At 35.3% G+C, this 20,930-nt stretch overlaps 2 protein-coding genes across 2 annotated transcripts in view; one reads left to right on the forward strand and one right to left on the reverse strand.

The window, feature by feature from the left end:
- Nucleotides 1-15,176, forward strand: part of CRBN (cereblon) — a 41,950-nt gene extending 26,774 nt beyond the window's left edge. The window contains exons 5-10 of the mRNA XM_012659246.1: nucleotides 10,050-10,112; nucleotides 11,138-11,222; nucleotides 11,839-11,954; nucleotides 12,460-12,524; nucleotides 13,395-13,526; nucleotides 14,706-15,176. Coding sequence (XP_012514700.1) covers nucleotides 10,050-10,112; nucleotides 11,138-11,222; nucleotides 11,839-11,954; nucleotides 12,460-12,524; nucleotides 13,395-13,526; nucleotides 14,706-14,886 — 642 coding nt within the window. The 3' untranslated portion in view covers nucleotides 14,887-15,176. The remainder of the gene's footprint in view (nucleotides 1-10,049; nucleotides 10,113-11,137; nucleotides 11,223-11,838; nucleotides 11,955-12,459; nucleotides 12,525-13,394; nucleotides 13,527-14,705) is intronic.
- Nucleotides 15,177-16,910: 1,734 nt separating this feature from the next.
- The window catches only part of TRNT1 (tRNA nucleotidyl transferase, CCA-adding, 1), a 19,185-nt gene continuing 15,165 nt past the window's right edge, over nucleotides 16,911-20,930 (reverse strand). The window contains exons 5-8 of the mRNA XM_012659252.1: nucleotides 20,662-20,788; nucleotides 19,116-19,309; nucleotides 18,007-18,260; nucleotides 16,911-17,800 (exon numbers count right to left, since the gene is read on the reverse strand). Coding sequence (XP_012514706.1) covers nucleotides 17,552-17,800; nucleotides 18,007-18,260; nucleotides 19,116-19,309; nucleotides 20,662-20,788 — 824 coding nt within the window. The 3' untranslated portion in view covers nucleotides 16,911-17,551. The remainder of the gene's footprint in view (nucleotides 17,801-18,006; nucleotides 18,261-19,115; nucleotides 19,310-20,661; nucleotides 20,789-20,930) is intronic.

Raw genomic sequence — 20,930 nt, forward strand, 5'->3', positions numbered from 1 at the left:
GTAGTGGAATTCCTCCAGTGTTCAGAGAGAACTTGTGCAGGATGGGCATCAGGCACATGCCTGGGTGTCTGTCGACTTCTTGGTCTCGTTATTCTATGTTTCAGTTGACCAATCTATTACATGGTACAATGTGTTTAATTAGTGTTTCCAAGAAGATTCTAATAAGAAAGATTTATTTACACTGCTTAAAGACTCCCAAACAACCTTAAACTAATACTTTCGAAGGGTCAACAATATTGATACTGCCTTAAGTTGCAGGCAGCTTTTGTGTGGCTGTGCAGTATTTCCTTCTCTAAACCTGATACACACACTTTAAATATACTTTTACCCTTGTTTCTTTTAACAGAACAGTGGGAAATTTTGTTCCCATAATCATTTTAAATGTAATTGTTGAAGTAAGTATGTCAAAGATGACTCTGTCAGTTTGCGGGCTCCAGGGAGTGATTTTGGAATTTATTGAGTCATTTAGTGCCTAATAGTGTACTTGCTACTGGTTTGCTACTGAATATTATGTGGTAAGGTAACCGCATCAAGATGTTCACTATTTATCATTTCAATATTTACATAGTTGTGAATTTTAATCGTCGGATATTTTTTTCAGGAGGTACAGCCATACCTCAGAGGTATCGCAGGTCCAGTTTTAGATGGCTGCCATAAAGCAATATCACAATAAAGCAATTCCCAGTGTGTGTAAAAGTTGTCTTCACACTATGCTGTAGTCTATTAAGTGTGCAACAGCATTATGTCTAAAAAAAAAGGTACATCTCTTAACTAAAAAATATTTTACTGTAAAAAATGCAGATGATCATCTGAGCCTTCAGCAAATCCTAATCTTTTTGCTGACAGAGGGTCTTGCCTCAGTGTTGATGACTGCTAACTCATCAGGGTGGTGGTTGCTGAAGGTTGGGTGGCTGTGGCAATTTCTTAAAATAAGACAACAATGAAGTTTGCTGTATTGACAGAAATATTTCTCTTTAGCATGCAATGCTGTTTGATAGCATTTGACCCACAGTAGAACTTCTTTCAAAACTGGAGTCAATCCTCTCAAACTCTGATTCAGTGATGTCTTCAGGCTCCTTTTCTAAATCTAGTTGTCTTGCCTTTTCTACCACATCTGCAGTTGTTTCCTCCACTGAAGTCTTGAACCCCTCAAAGTCATCTATGAGAGTTGGAATCGTTTTCCTCCAAATTCTGTCGATGTTGATATTCTGAATTCCTCCCATGAATCATGAATGTTCTTAGTGGCATTTAGAGTGATGAATTCTTTCCAGAAGGTTTTCAGTTTACTTTGCCCAGATCCATCAGAGGAATCACTATTTATGCAACTATAGTGTCAAAAAATATGTTTCTTAAATAATAAGAACTTGAAAGTTGAAATTACTCCTTGATCCATGGGCTACAGAATGGATGTTATGATAACAGGCATGAAAACAACATTCATCTCCTGGTACATCTCTGTTATAGCTCTTCACTGACCAGGTGCATTGTCAGTGAGCAGTAATGTTTTGAAAGGAATCTTTTTTGAGCAGTGGGTCTCACCATGGGCTTAAAATATTCAGTAAACTATGCTGTAAACAGATGTGCTGTCAGCCAGGCTTTGTTCTATTTATAGAGCACAGGAAGAGTAGATTTAGCATCATTCTTAAGGGCCCTAGGATTTTCAGAATGGTCAGTGAACATTGGCTTCAACTTAAAGTCACCAGCTGCATTAGCTCCTAACAAGAGAGTCAGCCTGTCCTTTGAAGCTTTGAAACTAGGCATTGATTTCTCTTTAGCTATAAAAGTCCTAGATGGCATCTCTTCCAATAGAAGGTTGTTTCATGGACATTGAAACTCTGTTGTTTAGTAGCCACCTTCATTAATGATCTTACCTAGATTTTCTGAAAAACTTGGTGTAGCTTCTCCATCAGCACTTGCTGCTGCTGCCTACTCTTTTATGTTATGAAGATGGCTTCTTTCGTTAAATCTCATGAACCACCCTCTGCTAGCTTCCATCTTTTCTTCTGCAGCTTCCTCACCTCTCTCAGCCTTCAGATAATTGAAAAGAATAAGAACCTTGCTCTGGATTAGGCTTTGGTTTAAGGGAATAACGTGGCCAGTTTGATCTAACTAGGCCACTAAAACTTTCTTCATATCAACCATAAAGCTGTTTGGCTTTCCTATCATTCATGTGTACTTTTAATTTCCTTCAATAACTTTCACCTTCACATTTACAACTTGGCTAACTGTTTGGAGCAAGAGGCCTCGCTTTTGGCCTGACTTGACTTTTGACATGCCTTCCTTGCTAAGCTTAATCATTTCTAGCTTTTGATTTAAAGTGAAAGACATGCAACTCTTCCTCTCGCTTGAATACTTAGAGGCCACTGTAGGGTTATGAATTTTACCAATTTCAATATTTTTTTTTTCCTCAGAGAATAGAGAGGAGAGGGAGAGAGATGTGGGAACAGCCGGTCAATGGAGCAGTCAGAACACAACATTTCTCAATTAAGTTCGCTGTGCAGTTCGTGGCACCCCAAAACAACTACAATAGTAACGTTAAAGATCACTGATCACAGATCACCATAACAGATACAATAATAATGAAAAAATTTGAAATATTGCAATAATTACCAAAACGTGACGCAGAGCCATAAAGTAAGCACATGCTGTTGGAAAAATGGCACTGTATGGACTTGCCCAACACAGGGTTCCCACAAACCTGGAATTTTTAAAAAGCACAATGAAGTGAAACACAGTAAAATGAGGTATGCCTGTATTAGGTTACTTTGATTTATATAATATTTCTTCCATGCCAAGATTGATTAAAAATTCTTAACCATTTAAAAATCCTAAATCAAGTATTCTTGGCAAAGTTCTAAACACAGGGTGAAAGTGTCTGTAATTAATTCCTGACTTTAGTGCTCTGTACAACTAGTGCTATGACGTGCCCACAGGATCTTACAGTCTTGAACTTCAGCTAAGCAAATAAGACTGCTTTTTAAATTTAATTTTTGTGTAAGTTACTGATTAAATTCTTCCTTTTCTGTGGTTAAAGCACCTCAGCTGGTTCACATTGAATTCAGAATTAGCCCTTTGCAACTGGGTTGTCACTGGCTCAGCAAGAGCCAGGAAAGACAGACCTGCAAAGACCAAGGGAGCATATATTTGTTTGGGACCAGATCCTCTGACCTTTCCCTTTCCCTGTTGTCTTATCTTTCCAAGTCATTCTGGACTCTCAACATTAGCCCTCAGTTATTTTCATATTCAGAGTTGCCAAGGGCTAAACAGAAGGTGCTAAGGAATGAGAGGCATAAAAGGTTTTAGGAGATACAGATGCCTTCATCCTGTGTGTTTGTCACATTGTTTAAAGGGTTCTGTTGTTTAAACTTTGAGTAGAGTTTCTTAGGTTCTGAAATTTGGAATCTAGGTCATCAGGGCAAGAAAAATTGCTAGCTGTTCTATTCTGGACTCCAGGTGACCTACAAACTGTTCTACTTTTAAAGAGACCACTTAGAGCCATTCTGTATGCATCAAAAAGTAGAATTTAGCATAGGGAAAGGGGATTCCAGACTCTATTGGCAGAGACTCCATATGCAGGGCTACCATTTCAGGGATTTGGCATGCTGCACATTTAGCTGGACACTAGCTTACCATGGGGCTGGGCTACGTAACAGTGCTTGTCTTCAGACAGATCTGGGGCTCAGTTCATTCCTCTCTCCATAGTGTTTACTTGCATCTAACTTGTACATCACACCACAATGTGTTCTTCTCCATGTCTAAATAGTAGTTACGATTGTCAGAGTTGGGAGATTCTTACATGATTCTGTGCTAACTCAAGCTAAGTAGGTTGCCATCCACTTTTCCAGCAGAAAAGGTACTTAAAGGATCCAGGATTGTAGTCATCCTGAGATGTACTCAGTTAACCTTGAAACTATACACACTTTTGGCATTGAAAACTAAACATCCCAAATGACATGAAATAAAATTATTTAAGCTTCTCAAAGTATTTCTGTGTAATCTTCCATTCTAACAAGGGAGTGTTACAGAAGATTCAACACATGTCTCTAATGATTAAGGAGTTAGGCCAGTGTAACGAGGAAACGTTTTTTCACATCCCACTTCCATCTAGAGACCTTCCTTATTCTGTGATTCAAGCTTTGAAACTAATGTTTACTTCTTTTCCCATTACAGAGCCTTTCTCTATTCACTGGGTTTGCTGAAGGGGGATTTTCTCAAAGGGAGGAAACTTTTTGTTAACCTATTTGGAGATGACTTAAATGTTTCTAAGTGTACATGTTGCTTGCCCAAACCATCTGCATATTTATCTTCAAAGGCTTACTATGTTAATCAGAAAAGAGTTGAATTTGAAATGTAAAGAGAAATCAAATGTGGAAACAGATGTTAAGAAAGCGATTGATGCTTATGTTTCTAGCCTCTGCTAATTTTCAAAGCCGTGGTTGCTCTTGCTTACCATAGAACAGGGAGAAACTGTACCAATTCAGTAGGGCAGAACCAAACATGATCTCACAGATTAGCTTTTAAGTCTCCTTCTAGAGTTTCTTTGTGAAGATACAAATATCCTTATTTCTTTGCCCTTCCTTATGCAGAAGGATACCTACTGTCCTGGACCTTATTCTCTTAACATTGTATCATATAGAACTTTTTTTTTTGTATTGGTTTATAGAGCACTACTTTTTTCTCTTTAAAACTGCACAGAATTCTGTTGTTTGAGTACACTATAATTTATATGACCCAGTCTTCCTGTTGATGACAGAGCTGCACTACATAATGTGTATAAATAACAGGTAAATATATATGGTCAATTTTGAGGAGTGGGATTATTGGGTTTCATGATAAACACATTTATAATTTTGACAGATATTTTCAAAGTACCTTATTAAGGAGAGATTGTACCTATATGTACTCTCATTATCACTGTTGCATCCTGGCTTCACAGACAATGTAGTATCAAAGCTGATATTTGCTGATCTCATAAGTGAAATACAGGATCTTGTTGAAGGGTTAATTTGAATTTCTCTGAGAGAGATTGAGCATTTTTTTTTTTAATTTCAGCATATTATGGGGGTACAGATGTTTAGATTACATATGTTGCCCTTGCCTCCCCCCACCAAAGTCCGAGCTTCAAGCGTGTCCATCCCTCGGATGGTGCACATCGCACTCTTGCGTGTATGCGTATACCCATCCCATCCTCCCCCCTCCCCCCTGCCTGAGATCCAATAAATGTTATTCTTATATGTGCACTTTGGTGTTGATCAGTTAGTACCAATTTGCTGGTGAGTACATGTGGTGCTTGTTTTTCCATTCTTGGGATACTTCACTTAGAATGTGTTCCAGCTCTTTCCTGGAGAATACGAGAGGTGCTATATCACCATTTCTTAAAGCCAAATAGTACTCCATGGTATACATATACCACATTTTATTAATCTACTCATGTATTGATGGGCAGAGATTGAGCATTTTAAGAACAATTTGTGTTTCTTTTATGAAGTCTTTGTCCATTTTTCTGTTGGCTTGTTGTATTCTAGGAGTTCTTTGTAATTTTTATGTAAAAATCTCTGTAATAATGAGTTCTGAACATTTTCCCTAGTTTGTCATTTGTCTTTTAGTTTTTCTGTGTGTGTGCGCTGTCATACAGAAGTACTTTTTTTCTTCTTATATAGTTGAATTTTTTTTTAATGCTCTATATTCTAAGTCATAGCGAAAAATGACTTCCCCATGCAAAGGAATGTGTTCCTTTGTTTTCTTTTTATACTACTATCGTTTCATTACTTTTATATTGTAAATCCATGTGTAGTTTATCCCGATGTGAATTCCTCTTTACTTTTTTCCATTTTTTCCCCCATTGTCCCATTACTATTTTCTGAAGAGTCCATATTTTTCCCCACTGATGTGAGGTGCCACCTTTATTATAGACCAAATTCATATGCTTTTTATTTTACTTTTCTTCTACTCTGTTGGTCTGTCAGTCTGCTTACGTACCACTATCATAGTATCATAACTGTTGGCACTTTATAGTTTGTGTAAATAAAATTAGGGCCAGACAGCCCTTCACTGCATTTCTTTTGTCAAGCTTTTCATGACCTATTGATTAACTTTTCCACACGAACTTGAGAATCTGTTTCGCTTTACTCCAGGATAATAACAATGGTAGTAAGAGCAATAATATTTGTATTTTTATACTAAAGAAGAAAAGTCTTGAAATCTTAGTCTTAGGCTGTTTGTAGTCAGGTGCTTCCTCAGACAGACTGGCAATTTCCCAGGCATACATCTTCTGTATACCTTTGTGTATCTGCCGTTAGCTTTATAAGCCTCAGGAGGAGGAAAGAGCTTATCATTCCATTTTTAGTTCTTATTACCAAGTAGGAATTTGGTAAATGAAAAAAGGAAACTAAAATTGGTAACTTTTGAATTATTTGGATAACTTATGTTTAGCATTTACATTGCTAATTGTAGTATGATTTAACACAATAAATCACCACTTTTGGTCACTGTGTAGGGGAAATCGATGATGATGTACTATTTATATTTAGCTTTTCACATTACTCTTCCAATTTTCATTGCACTTCAAAGACTCATTTAAATGGAGTTTCACATTTTTTGAGCATTCTACACTGTTGAGAGGCAAAGCTAAAGCCATAGTTATGAGGCTTAAAAGTGGAAGAATGTGATAAATTACCTCCAGGTAACAGAGATTCATTTTAAGGGCCTTTATGGCTGCTTTCAGTAGTAAATCCTGTTCCCAGAGTGAATACTACTTCACTGGAGAATCAGTCACTGGTCACTTTCAAATGCCTAAACTTTTTAGCTAGTATTAAAATTTTCTTGAGGTATAACTCTTTTATGATATAAATCAGGGTGTTGATATATTCAAAGAATGCCCATAAATTGCTGGAACTTACCATCAATTTTACGCAGATTTAAGACAGGAGCCTCTCCTATTGTGCGAGAAAGCGAAATGGGACTCTTAAATTTGAAGTAGTGAAGAGGCTTAAATTTTGGTAGTTGCTCTGTGAAAGCTAGCTAATCTTTTCTGGTATACTTCTCTTCAGTTGTATGGTTGACTGTAGAAAACACATCACGGATATCAAGGGTATGTTAAGCATTTTGATTTGTAAGTAGAACTTTTAGAATCTGTCAGGATAATCTAGCTAAAGAATTTTGGAGGTCTTCTCACTCTAAAAAGAAGGGAACTCTGAGATACCTGAGACTGCTTGTTCATGGGGGGTGGTGGCCAAGTGAGTGGCAATGGCCCTGACCCAATGCATTGCTCTTAATTTACTAGCATGCCATATTCTGTTTTCTTTATAATTAGAATTTATTTATTACGAATAAATTATTTTGGCTTCTCGTTATCTTGACATGGATGCCAAATAAGATTACACCTTTGTACTATACTTTTGTACACATTGTGCTACAAAATTGATCATTCTATTTGTGTAAAGTATGTTTTAATGACTGAATTGGGAGTATGTCAATCAGCCAAACTAAAACTTTCTGTTGGGTCTTTGGCATTTTGTACTTCTAAGAATATGTAATTTTAGAAAGTAAGCTTTTCTCCACTAAAATACAAGCTCCACAGGGCAGTGATTTCAGTCTGTTTTTTTATTTGCTGGAATATCCTAAATGCATAAAAATAATGCCTAACACGTTAGGTGCTCAAAGTATTTATTGAATGAATGATGGTTAGAGTCAGACTTCCTGTGCAAATCCTAGCTCCTCCCCATCTACTGACTTCATGACCCTTGGCAAATTATACCATTCCTTCTGTGCCTATTTCCTTATCTTTAAAATGGAGATAATAATATTACCAATCTTACAGTATTCTTATAAGTTGTGAAGTTCTTGGCCCAATATTAATGGTTGCCATTGCTGTTACTGAATATTCAGAGTTATCTGATGTACTGTTGGTAGTTTTTTTTTTTTAATTCTGTAATTGGACTGTGGCAATAATCCCTAGCATTAGATATTTGGTCTTAAAAATAAAGGATAGGCCGGGAGTGTTGGTTCACGCTTGTAATCCCAACACTTTGGGAAGCTGAGGTAGGAGGACAACTTGAGGCCAGGAATCCAAGACCAGCTTGAGCAACATAGCAAGACCTTTTTGCTACAAGAAATTTTTTTAAAAATTAGGTGGGCATGGTGGTATGTACCTATAGTCCTAAGCACTTAGGAGGCTAAGGCAGGAGGATCTATTGAGCTCAGTTCAAGGCTGCAGTGAGCTATGATTACACCACTGCACTCCAGCCTGGGTGACAGAGTGACTGTGTAAGTAAGTAAATAAACAAACAAACAAGCAAACAAACCTTATTGGAGAGTACCTTAAGGATCTTCACGGTCTGATGCCTCAGGCTTAAATCACTACCTAAGTATGTGCTAGGAGGCCATCCCAGACCATCTCTGAGTAGCCTCAAATATAAGGAGGATTATATTAAACCAGAAGTTTTTCTCATTAAAGAATCTATTTGTTTGAGCTGTTAGCCCATGGACATTTCAGAACAAATGTGTCCTCTTCCATGTAGTAATTCCTAAAACATTTGAAAACAAGTATCATGTCCTCTTGAGACAGCTCCAAACTAAATATCCCTCTTAACTCAAGACATTCTCTTCTTTGACAATGAAAGTTCCCATTTCTGACCTTCACAGAATGGAGTAGCATTCTTATCTCTTTTCTTGGATTCTGGACTTCTAACATAGCTAGAATAAGATGGGGTTGAGGAGTAGAGGGTGCGAGCTGTACAGCACGTTGTACAACTGTACAGCACACAGCTCATAACTATCGACTAAGTCCCCGAGTCCATATGTGTGCTGTGTACCCACATTTCTCCATTTCATACCTAGTCATTGATCTCACAGGTACAAGAGTAGGATCTTCCTTTTATTTTGCTAACTGTTACCTTGCTTTTTTTTGTTCTGGTCCGTTAAAAGTCCTTTTTGATCTACCTTATTCCTTTTCCCTCCCAGTTTCATGTGTCATGTCACGTGTTGATTAACAAGTTTGTTTACAATGAAATTACAAACATTTGTACATATGTAGGTTTTGTTTTTTAGGAAAAATATCATTTTTTATATTGTGTAGGTTTAATATGCCTAATTCTTTGATCACTTGCCGAGTATTCCCTAGTATAAACACATTCTAATGTATTTAACCATTATCTTGTTGATGTTTAGGTTGTTTCCAGTCTTGCTGTCAACAGCCCTGCGCAGTATCCTTTCAGTCATGTTTTTGTGTCCTGTAGATCATTTTCTTCTCATTCTAAAATTATTTGGTTATTTTTGCACACTTAGTCTTCAAAATGAACTTTAAATTATGCTTATAAATTTCAATCTCATTGGTATTTTATTGAACATATATTTTGAGAACTGACCTCTTAACAGCATTAAGTCTTCCCATCAAATACTGAAATTCTGCAGAAATTTAAGTGTAATTCACATTTTTATGTGGATTTAGGCATGCTTCTGTAATTTCACCCCAAATTACAGCAATTGGAGGAGTTAGGTAATGGGTTCCCCTCTCCTTGAATTTTATGAAATGAGGAACTTGATCATGAAGTCCAAAGTATGTGATCATTTTATTCTTCTTGGAATTATATCACTTCCTATGTTTTCCCTTACAGTGATTTAGTTGAGACCCCTTTTAAAGTTTTTACAGAAGGACAATTTGGATTGTTTTTTGAGGTTTTCACCATAGATACTGGACAGGTAATTACTAGTATAAAGGCAACTAATGTGGTCATAATAGAAGCATGTTATTTAGTTATTCCTCAGGTTCATCTTCTTTTCACTAAGTTGTCTTCAGCATTGAAATGTTAATATTTAGACTTTTCAATAGGCATCAAGATTCTTGTTACAGTGTATATTTGAAGGCTATGAAAGCATGATTTCAAACTTAAAAGATAGTCCTCTGTTAATGGGATTATCAATTTTTTTTAACTTTTTTTAATTAGAAAAGGTTTTCCTAGGCCTAAATCATTTTTCAAATGTTGCTCTTTCCATCATTAGAATCTTTATTCTGTGGAGTTTTTAAGTGACTTTTTTTTTGTTGTTTTCAGAGAAAGTTTCATTGTGCAAATTTGACTTCATGGCCTCGCTGGCTATATTCCTTATATGATGCCGTAAGTAACTTACCTTAAACATTTTGTATCTGTAGTAAGCCATATCATAATTAAGGGTCAGAACTAGTGCCATTTGTTACATTTCGAGTAAAACGGGCGAGAGTTAACAGATATTGCTGGATAGACTCTGCCTCTTATTTCTGTAAGTTTTAGTTTTTCCACAGTTTCTAGTGGTTTGTAACTTAAGCATAAGATACCATGCGACACGTATATGCGATACTGTAAGACATGTTAGGGTTTATTAAGCATTTGAAAATTTTGGGGGCAAAGTGGCAGTTATATTTAGAAAATTAAAGAATCCTTAAATATGTTTTGGTTTCTCTTTAAAAAAGTATTACAGCTCTATGGACCTATAAAAAGGGGATAATAGTAGCTATAAGGATTCAGCAAACATTAGTCATTTCCCTTAGTAAATCACTTTGCCCATAAATCTGGAGTCCTGGGAAAACTAAACAAGTTTTGAGCACTTATGACATGCATGACACTAAGGGAAATTGCAGTTGATCTATTCTAGTGGCTTGAGCTATTACAAAGATACGCTATGCAAGAGTATTTTTTGCATATGGTTGTGAAAAGATTGAAAACAGTTTTATGTAGTAAACAGGTGCCAAGTAAGGTACATAGATAGCAAATGCTAGTGCAATTTATAGGTGCTATAGTCTCTGAACTGGGTCAGAAAAGGCTTCATAGCAAGCAGAAGAGAGGCCAGATAGTTCCAGGCAGGAGCATAGGACCGGATCCACAAGGCACTTAGCAGTGTGCCCCTAGGGTAGACAGATTGTCGGTGAGAGAGGCCAGGAAAGCCAACGTAGTACTGGGGAAAGGAGCTGGGACTTTATCATTTCTGCATGAGAAAATGGAGACATTTAAAATGGGACTCAGATGGGACCAAGATTTTACCACATAGTGATAACTTAAATTGCTACCAATATATTAGTTTTATTTTTTAAAAAATGAGTCAAAAAGCTGACAGTAAATTTTAATAAGCTTGTGAAGTTTATTATGCCTCCTTTTATTTTAAAAAGGAAACCTTAATGGATAGAATCAAGAAACAGCTACGTGAATGGGATGAAAATCTAAAAGATGATTCTCTTCCTTCAAATCCAATAGGTATGAAAAGTTACTTTCTTTCCTGTGACAGAAATAGCAGTTTTTATTTTTCTTTTTACAGATTAATATTTTAATTAAATCTGAGAAGTATACACATTCCCTTTGCTTTGAGCAGTTGAAAAAATGAGTGGTTTTTAATTGTACCAGAATTCTTAAGAGTCTGTGCACACTCCAATTTTAGGCAAGTTTACCATGAAAAGTTCAAATTGCACTAAGTGGCTCTCATCCAAAAACATTTCCTGAGTGCAAAGACTCTCCTTTCCCTGCTTTGTAAAAGAAGTGACCCTAGTTCCAGGACTTTACCGTATTTATATATAATCTCTGTATCTGTTTACAAGGTATAATTGTTTTTCTAGTATCTTGGCAAATAAGTAACTTCTATGGATTCGAGTTAATATTTCACATTAAAAAAGTCATTTACAAAAAAACTCATGTATGGGAAAAGAAGTTACATTTAGGGCTTCTTAAGAGTATATACTTGAGAGCTGGTATATTTTAGTATGTTTATAATTGCATAAAATATGTGTTTGGGGAACCCTGTAGAGAAGGGTTTATTTCAAAAGGACATTATCTGATTCATGAGTCTAAAACTTGAAAACCCCACCATGTCTTTAAGATTTTTCTTACAGAGTAGCTGCTTGTCTTCCTATTGATGATGTATTAAGAATTCAGCTCCTTAAAATTGGTAGTGCTATCCAACGACTTCGCTGTGAATTAGACATTATGAATAAAGTGAGTAAAGTGACTACGTTTGTGATGCTTGTGTTTAGGCAGGCTAGAGAACTAGGATGCGCTGTTGGGACCGAGAGAGCTGTCTGTAGAGTCCAGTAATGTAGTTGTGCAATTAGGAAAAATTGTTTAACCTGCCATGCTTTACATTTAAAAATTTTAAAGTATAATTTAAACATTTTAATTGGGTTCATGCAGACAGAAACTCAAACTGGTCTACATTTTTCAAATATGAATACCTTTGTGAAACTTTGTGAAAATATTTGATTTCTACATGGAACATCTGTGGTTATATACCACTATTTCTTTATCCCAGAAGATCATTTACTTTTATAAGTGAATATGTGGCAGATCTCAGATTCAGTGTGTTTCTTGTTCCATCTTTAAAACTAAGTTTTTGAATGGCTGGAAGGAAAATATATTTAGAAGTTTCTTGAGGAGCTATATAATTACATAATAAAACAAGTACCTATTTTTCCCACTGATAATTTTCTCTTAAATTTTGTAGTGTACTTCCCTTTGCTGTAAACAGTGTCAAGAAACAGAAATAACAACCAAAAATGAAATATTCAGGTAAGATCTTTATTATATTTTTAGTATACCCCTGAATACATTTCCAACCACCTTATCGGAATTATTAATATAATCAAGACTGTATTTCCATTTTCCATATATTTCCCTCCAATACCTAAAAATTATAAATACTTAGCAAATGAAATATGGGGAATTAACTCAGATTTGGTTAAGACCATCTTTCACATTGGGTACTCATAGCAACATGGATATGTCAGGAATTATTTATAGGTAATGTGCATGGTAAAATAAAACAACTGAGCAATCCTTGTTGAAAATCTATATATTAGAGTATCTTAGAAATTTATAGCCATGTACATATGATAATCGTAGTGATTAAGTACCTAACACGGATGCCTCAGGCATTGTAATTCAGTCATTGGTTTTGCCATATAAGACCAAAGTAGGATATGCTTCTGAACGCATACTGATGCTGTGATATAACAGTGTTTGAAAATGATTTTATGATGAAGTCATCAGAATTATAAAATCAAAAAGGTAAAAAACCTGCTATCTGCAAAATAATCAACTGCACAAGGATGACCATACAAGACCTTTTTATTGTACTAACATTCCCAGAGACTCTTTTAGATGAACTTGAGCTCTGTATGTTTTACAATGTATGTCTTGAGAAGAGTTTTAAAAACTAGTACTATTTCCCTTTGGGTCATCACAGAAAATGTACTGACTGAAACGGGACTGTCTGCCAACCCTCTGTTTTCGTGCTAAGATTCTGGTATTACCCAAAACTAAAAGATTAAAACCTGTAGCTCATACCTCATTTCTTAGTGAACTTTAAAAAATCTGTCCATTTAGAATTAGACCTTTTTGTTCATTTTGACTTATCTTCCTGTTGATTCTTTGTTGTAGTTTATCCTTATGTGGGCCAATGGCAGCATATGTGAACCCTCATGGATATGTGCATGAGACGCTTACCGTGTATAAGGCTTGCAACTTGAATCTGATAGGCCGGCCTTCTACAGAGCACAGCTGGTTTCCTGGGTAATATGATGGTGGTGGTTGCTTTTTTTTTGTTTTGTTTTGTTTTACCTTAATTGGGCAGAAAAACCCAGAGTCCTAAGCAGAGTTGCTAGAACTATAATAAAAAATACACAATGAAATGAATAATTATATTTAAATGCTCTTCAGTCCATAAATAACTAGAAACATCTATTACACTTTTATTGAAGGTGAAGTTAGGGCGAAAGCAGGTTGGTAACTGCAGTTGTCCTGAAATTACTATATAGTTAATCTGACATTATTTCATTTTTCTGTTACGTCATTCTGAAAATCAACTGTCTTATGGCCCAGTAAAATTATTTCTATCTGGACCTTATTCTGTAATAATGTGTAAAACCAGAGAATGTTTCTTAAGCAGTGATTGATAGACTAAGAAGATGGAGAAACCATTGAATCATGCTTTTCTTCCAGTTTTTGCTTTTTTTTAGCCCATTGATTCTCAAAGTATAATCCTGGGCCTACTAGCATCACCTGGGAACTTACTAGATTTCCTCAGCTGTATTATCTTTCAAGAGCCTTATTACTCAATTTTTGTTCCAAATTCTGGGTCAGCCTTTTATTTTGAAGAATGACTATTCTTGCTGTTGGATTAACTAGGACTGTGTCACTTGGATTGTTGCAATTACATGGTCATGTTTTTGAATAGCAGTTTTTAAATCTTATATGAGACATGCCCTTATCCCCGTCCCACCTAGTTGAACTCAGACAAAAGTGCACATTTCTACAGATGGTTGTTTTCTAACTTGACTGCAATGCAAAACAAAGGAAAAGGCAGTGCAAGTTAGAATGTGGTCTTGGCAACCAGAAGTTTGTATAAAGAAATCCATATTAATAAGATCCCTCTTTTTTTTCTCTGTACAGTAGAGAAAAAATTTAAACAGATTAAGAGAGTCAAGTTACATATATTCATATGTATAAAAACCAAGTATATGTAAAAATATATATAAAGATTGATATATTACCATATGAATTGTCCACGTTACAAAATGCTTTTATGAGGTTTGTTTCAGGGAACTTTATGGATCAAATCTCAGCTCAGAACATTCTGTTTGTCTTAATCCTTAGAATTTGGCTGTAAAATCTATCTTCATAACAGTTTTGTATGATAGGCTTGGGGTACAGAAATGTTTTCTTAGCTGATATCTTTCTTTAATTTTGTAGGTATGCCTGGACTATTGCCCAATGTAGGATCTGTGCAAGCCACATTGGATGGAAATTTACAGCCACCAAAAAAGACATGTCGCCTCAAAAATTTTGGGGTTTAACTCGATCTGCTCTGTTGCCCACAATCCCAGACACTGAAGATGAATTAAGTCCAGACAAAGTAATACTTTGCTTGTAAACAAATACGGTAGGGATAGAGTTATCTAACAATTTGGTATTCTAAAATCATAGCCTCTGATACATACCTAAGTAAATACAACATGGAGGGTTAAAGTTTCTTAGTCAAACTGTATATGAAGATTTAAGTTAAAGTATACTTTGGAGAGGATGACAAGCAGTCTAGAGTACACATTTGGTTTCAGGAATATCTACTTTAGTAGCTTGGTGCCATTATCCTGTGGAATCTGATATGTCTGGTAGTATGTCTTTTATAGGACATGAAGATACCTTTGATGAGATTGTTAGCTGCACAAAGCATTTTAAATTCCTACAATGTGAAACCGTTTGATCATGGTGTATGAGACGTCATATCTGCACCAGTGCTCCAAATGACAAAAGCTAGGGTGCCAAGCACAAGTACATGTTCCTTTCTGCAAGCGACCAGGCAATGTGTGTTATTTTTAAAGGGCTTTTGTTCCTTTCAGTTTTCTTTAGCTTCTCTGAGATACTGATTTGTAAATCTTGAAAATATTAAAACATACAGTTTGAGCCCCAAAATGAAGTTTTCATTTCCTTTGTGTGTTAGTGAAAAACAGGATTTTGAAAGCAATATTTTGTATTTTTGCTCAGTACTTGTTTGAACTAACCCTGATTATTCTGTTCCATACAAAAGCTAAAGACTAAATTTAAACTACTATGGGGCAGAGGTACAAAACGTGTCATCCATCTCCCTGCCTACCCCCCCCCCATCCCCATACAGGACAGAAGTGGTACTGTAATTTTGTTCAATGTAAATTGAAGAAAATCTCTAAGTAAACTTAAAAGCAAAACTAAAATATACCTAAAACATATTTTTATTTAAATAATGTAAAATATCTACTCATAAGCCTACTCATAAGTAACTTACTTAGGTGTAAGAAATAATTTTTAAGATAAAGTTCTAGATAGACTGCTAACTACCTCTTTACTTATATATTCAAGGGTTTAGAGGATCCTTTCACATTTGTGTAATTAACTTTGGTTTTATTGTACTCCTTTGCTGTTTTATGTAATTTATAGCAGGAAGAGTTAATCGACTATAAACAGACTATTTAATTTCTTCATGTTTTTACCAACTTTGAAGTTAATCAGATTAGAGTAAATGAAAAGCAACTCAAGAAGGCTGCTGTTTAGGATATGCCCAAGATTGTCACTTTGTTTTCTAAGCTCCACTTCATTAATAACCTTGGATTTGTATGCGCTCACTAGGTGTTCGTAAGTGCGCTGCACTAAAACTTACTCTAATGGATTCTAGAGAGTTCTTTTCAGTAGCACAGTACTTCTCTGTAGATTGAAATCAAAACACAGGGAACATTGCTTTTGCCCCATGAAGGGTATAGGGTATAATCTCAGAATTTTCTAATACTTGCAAATAAAATTTTCTGGTTATGTAATAACCTGCATATAATACTACTGGATACTGTTGGAAAGGCTTTTACACATGACAAAACCAGACCTCTGAAATAATTGAATCTGTATACTTTCTATATAAAAAGAATAGGAATTGTATGATATTGGATCCAAATATGTACTTCAGTAGTACTTAACTATTTCAATGTATTATTTTATAATGCATTTAATTACTGACCTGTGTGCAGTTGTTTCTGAGGCTCCCATTCTTGCACCATAGTCCCTGTTATACTGTTTGTCACACTTCCTTTTAGTTGGATTTTAATAGAAATAATATGCTTTCCAAAATCATTTTATCAAGGTCCAAAATTACTACGTGCCCACAGAGTACAAAGATGCTATGACTGGCTGGCTACACAGAAAGGAAAATCTATTATAAAATATCAGTATAGCAGCTGAAACAGATAATACTTTATGCTATATATCTGTTTACATAATGAAAGCACTTAGGGCTCAAATCTTTGAAGAGACAGGAGTATTCATATATTGCACCTGATATAAGAGGGCTATCTGGAAGATATCCAGCCATTTTTAGTATAACAAGAATGGTTACATGGCTGTATACTTTCCAGACAGCCCTCCTATATCAAATGCAATATATGAACACTTGCATACTTGTCAGAAGAGTAACATTCAAGTTAATCCCATAACTTAACTTTCCCAGGCTTTGCATACATAAAGAAATTATGACAGAGAAAAATAACATACTGAAACATAGCTTACTAGAACAAATCCTGTATATATGAATGTCAGCCACCCATGGCACATTTAGTATTTGTATTTTATATAGGATATTTTATTCAAATTTGTCAACGATCTTCTTTTAGGCACAAGTTTATTTTAGAATTCAGATAAGAAGTGACACTTATAGACAGTCATCATATAGAGTAACCAGTTATTTCACTTGCAAATAAACATCTATTCTTTAAGACAATTACCTTTTTAAGATCAGTCTTAGTACTGCTCTATGCAAAAATAAAAAGATAGAAGCCAGCTATACCTTTCTCAGTTGGAACTATTCCAAAAGCATTATAAGGTTCAGTGATACTAATCAGATCAAGAGGAGGTAGACTTCAGTTTAGTGCCCGAAATATATTTCATAAAGTAAAACCTTTATTCAACTGAAGAGGTCCTCTAAGCTGGTTTTTATTCCACTAGTTTCTAAATCTCACGAATAGGGAGGGTAAGAAAAACAGTACTACCAAAAATGTTCCAGTTTTTAATAGCCATCAATTTTAGTTCTTCTTTATGTAACTGAGAAGTTCATCTTTTTCCATCTGGTAACCACTTTTTTTCCATTGTTCTCGCAACTGTTGTAATAGAGCACCAATTTCTTTTCCTGAAGAAATGCCCACTTTTCTGATGTCATGGCCACTTACAGGAAAGGGAGGAACAGACCACTGCTCCATTTCCTTTAGGAGACAGTGCTCTCCTTGGTACTTCAGTAGTTCACACACACGGGTAGATGCATCAGATTCCCTAGACTAAGTGCCAAAATCAAATATTTAGTTTCATCATGCAGAACAATCACTTGTGATCTTATCCTAAAATTTAAATACTAAATGCTCAATATGAAATTTTTCATTTAAATTAAGTAAAACCCATAAAATTGTAGGTCTTAGTTTTAATAAATTAGTTCTATAATTAGTGAAAATAATTTATATTCTGCCCAAGCCTAATATATACTTACATCTATAATGAAGTCTTGATAGGGTTTCAATGGTTCTGAACTATCTGTTGCTTTAATCAAATCTTTCCTATTTTTGACTATAAATAAGCCAAGGTTTTTCTCTTCTTTTGAAATCTTCAACCTCAAATCCAATTTTGTGACATCATCCTGTACTTTGAATAATGAGGCCAAAAGAGTCATTGGCTTTGGTGAGAAACCTTCAACGTTTTTACAGACTTTGTTAAATTCTTCTAAACTTGCATTAGCAGGTAAACCTGTAGGAACAAAAGCATTTTTCACCTGTTTTTAGTGGAGGAAAAAAAAACTCATATCCTAAACCAACCATTGTTTTAGTATACTGAAATGCCCTGTCACTAGTACATATTATAGGGCCAATCTGATGCTCTGTCTTACAGGTGAAGCACTGACACAGGTGAAGAACTGACACGTTACGGCTATTCTTTCCCATGTCACTCTCAAAACCTAGGGGTAGCCCCTAAAATGTTGTTTCCATCAACAAGCTACCTGAGGAGGTCCAGAGGCAGTGGTGATGGTGGTGTCAGATTCACATGGGCTACTTTTTCCAATCACAAACTGCTTCCCACTGACTGCCCACTGATAGACTACCATATAACACTTACCTCCTTCAATAAGTTTATGTCTTTATTTGAAATACACCCAAGTTTCCTGAAGTGTGATAAACCATATAATCCCACTGTTCTTTGTGAATATGAATAACATTTACTGAACAATTTCTATGTTTAAGCCACTCTTCTACAAGTGTTTTATCTGTATTAACTCACTGAATCCTCTTAGCCCTTCTATTAGATATATGCTATTATTTTCAAACCTCCGTTTTAAAAGGTCAGAAACTAAGTCACAAAGCTGGTAAGTGCCTCATTCAAACCCAGATCTGTCTGACTCCAGAAACTATTCTGTGCAACTGCAGTATGCCATCTTTGAGCTATTCCCTACTCGTGACAAAACTGTTCTACCCCATACCCCAAAGCTTATCTTATTTTAAAATATTCCATTCTTCCATTAAGAATTCTTCTTTAAACATTTTTTATGAAACTTTAAACTAGATGTTTCATTGCCAAAAATTCAAACACTTTATAACTTGCTCTTACCTATATAAGGAGCTACATCAAGATCATAGATAAGGTGAATCAAATGATTTACATGGTTACCAACGAGAATTTTTTTCAGTTCCACCCAAATCCTCTCTCCTGATATTCCAGCCAGGCCTTTTGCATTTTCTGCAATTGCTTCCAAGGTATCAGGATCATGATCACCAGGTTTGTCTACAATTTTCCCATAAAACCTGTAAGACAAAATCTTCATGGCGTATTACCTCTATGTTGGCATATCACAAGAAATATCTTTTTTTTATTTTTACTCGTACTATCCCATACTTCTATTTAATGAAAATCAACATGGAACTAGTTAGGTCTAGCAGGAATGTTAAAAGACACCTGGCCAATTTTCTACCTCCTTTTGTTTCCAGATGAGAAAACCAAAGATCTAATAAGATATGTCACCTTAAGATTAGCAAGAAATAGAACCCCCAGGTCTCAATTTCACTTCAAAATGACTGGCTGAGATGCTCAGAATGGCCATCAAATGCAGTTCCTGAATTGGTGCTTAAAGCGGATGGAAAAAAAGAGCATCCTTATAAAGGCACCAAAACAAGACTGGAATGCCAGAGTGGAGCTGTCTTGATCCCTCAAAGTTTGCCTGTTTGTACACGTTAAGACTTTCAAAGACTCTCAAATATGACATACCTAGTTGCAGAACCTGGAGTATGTTTCATGGAATTCCAGAACTGGAAGCCCTAGAGTATACCCATTCTACCACTCATACCCTTAAAATTCAATTCATTAGTCATCTAAATTAAATGCTAAATACAGGTAAGTTTTGATGTACGTACTATCATTTATAGAGGGACTGTCTGCATATACTCAAGTTTAGAGAAATAGCACTTACTAACAAAATGTGTGATATGTTGTGTGCAGAATATTCTGAGGATGATCTCAACCAGCAAAAAATGAATATTACTAGACTTAATCTAGCCAGTTAAGATAGTTTTTTAAAAAGGTTACAGTAAGGAGTTTAAAAATCACTGCTGCCCACAAAACCATCCCTGCATTTCATACTTACCAAGTTTATCCAAGCTGTTAAGCATGTCTTTATACTTTGATTGTTTTACTGGTCATATAACAGGTATTTATTTCACCAGTATCATTTTGTTGTGAGGTATCAGAGATTTCCATGACCACCTAAGACTTTAAGCCATATAAAGGCAGCGACTTTCATTCATTACATGTTCAAAGCACCTACACAGTACTTGGCCTGTGCTAAGCACTCAAGCATCTGTGTAATGAATTGATCAATGTAGAAAATATCACTCAATGAAAGAAAACTAGGCATTTTAAAAAATGATTTAAAGCAGAAAAGATCATATAGAATGGAATAAGTATGTGTATGTTCTGGGGATGAAAATACAATATGAACTATCTAACAAGTCATAGGCTGGTAAAGCTCTACTGGAGACAGACATTTGGCATGTCACCATTTTGCACACGGACCTGCTGTTTCGCATGACCAGTATTGTGTTCTGGTGATGATATCAAAAACTGTGACTTTTTTGTTTTTAAAATATTTTAAAATTCTTACCTGAAATATCTTAAAATTCTTAGATAATCTTCTTGTATTCTCTGTTTAGCATGTCCAACAAATCTAACTTTCTTATTTTTTAAATCTTCATAACCATTAAAATAGTCAAATAAGGTACCATCAAAACCTATTCATTAGAAAAAAGAGGAGAAAAATCACTATTGGCAAATAAGAATTTGGAAACACAAAATCAGCTAAAAACTATCACAAACAGTAAAAATTCAGCAAGGTGTGAAGAGTTATAAAATTAATACAAATATTAATACAAT

This window comes from Propithecus coquereli, unplaced genomic scaffold (genome assembly GCF_000956105.1).
Source record: "Propithecus coquereli isolate 6110/MARCELLA unplaced genomic scaffold, Pcoq_1.0 Scaffold60, whole genome shotgun sequence".
Classification (NCBI taxonomy): Eukaryota; Metazoa; Chordata; class Mammalia; order Primates; family Indriidae; genus Propithecus; species Propithecus coquereli.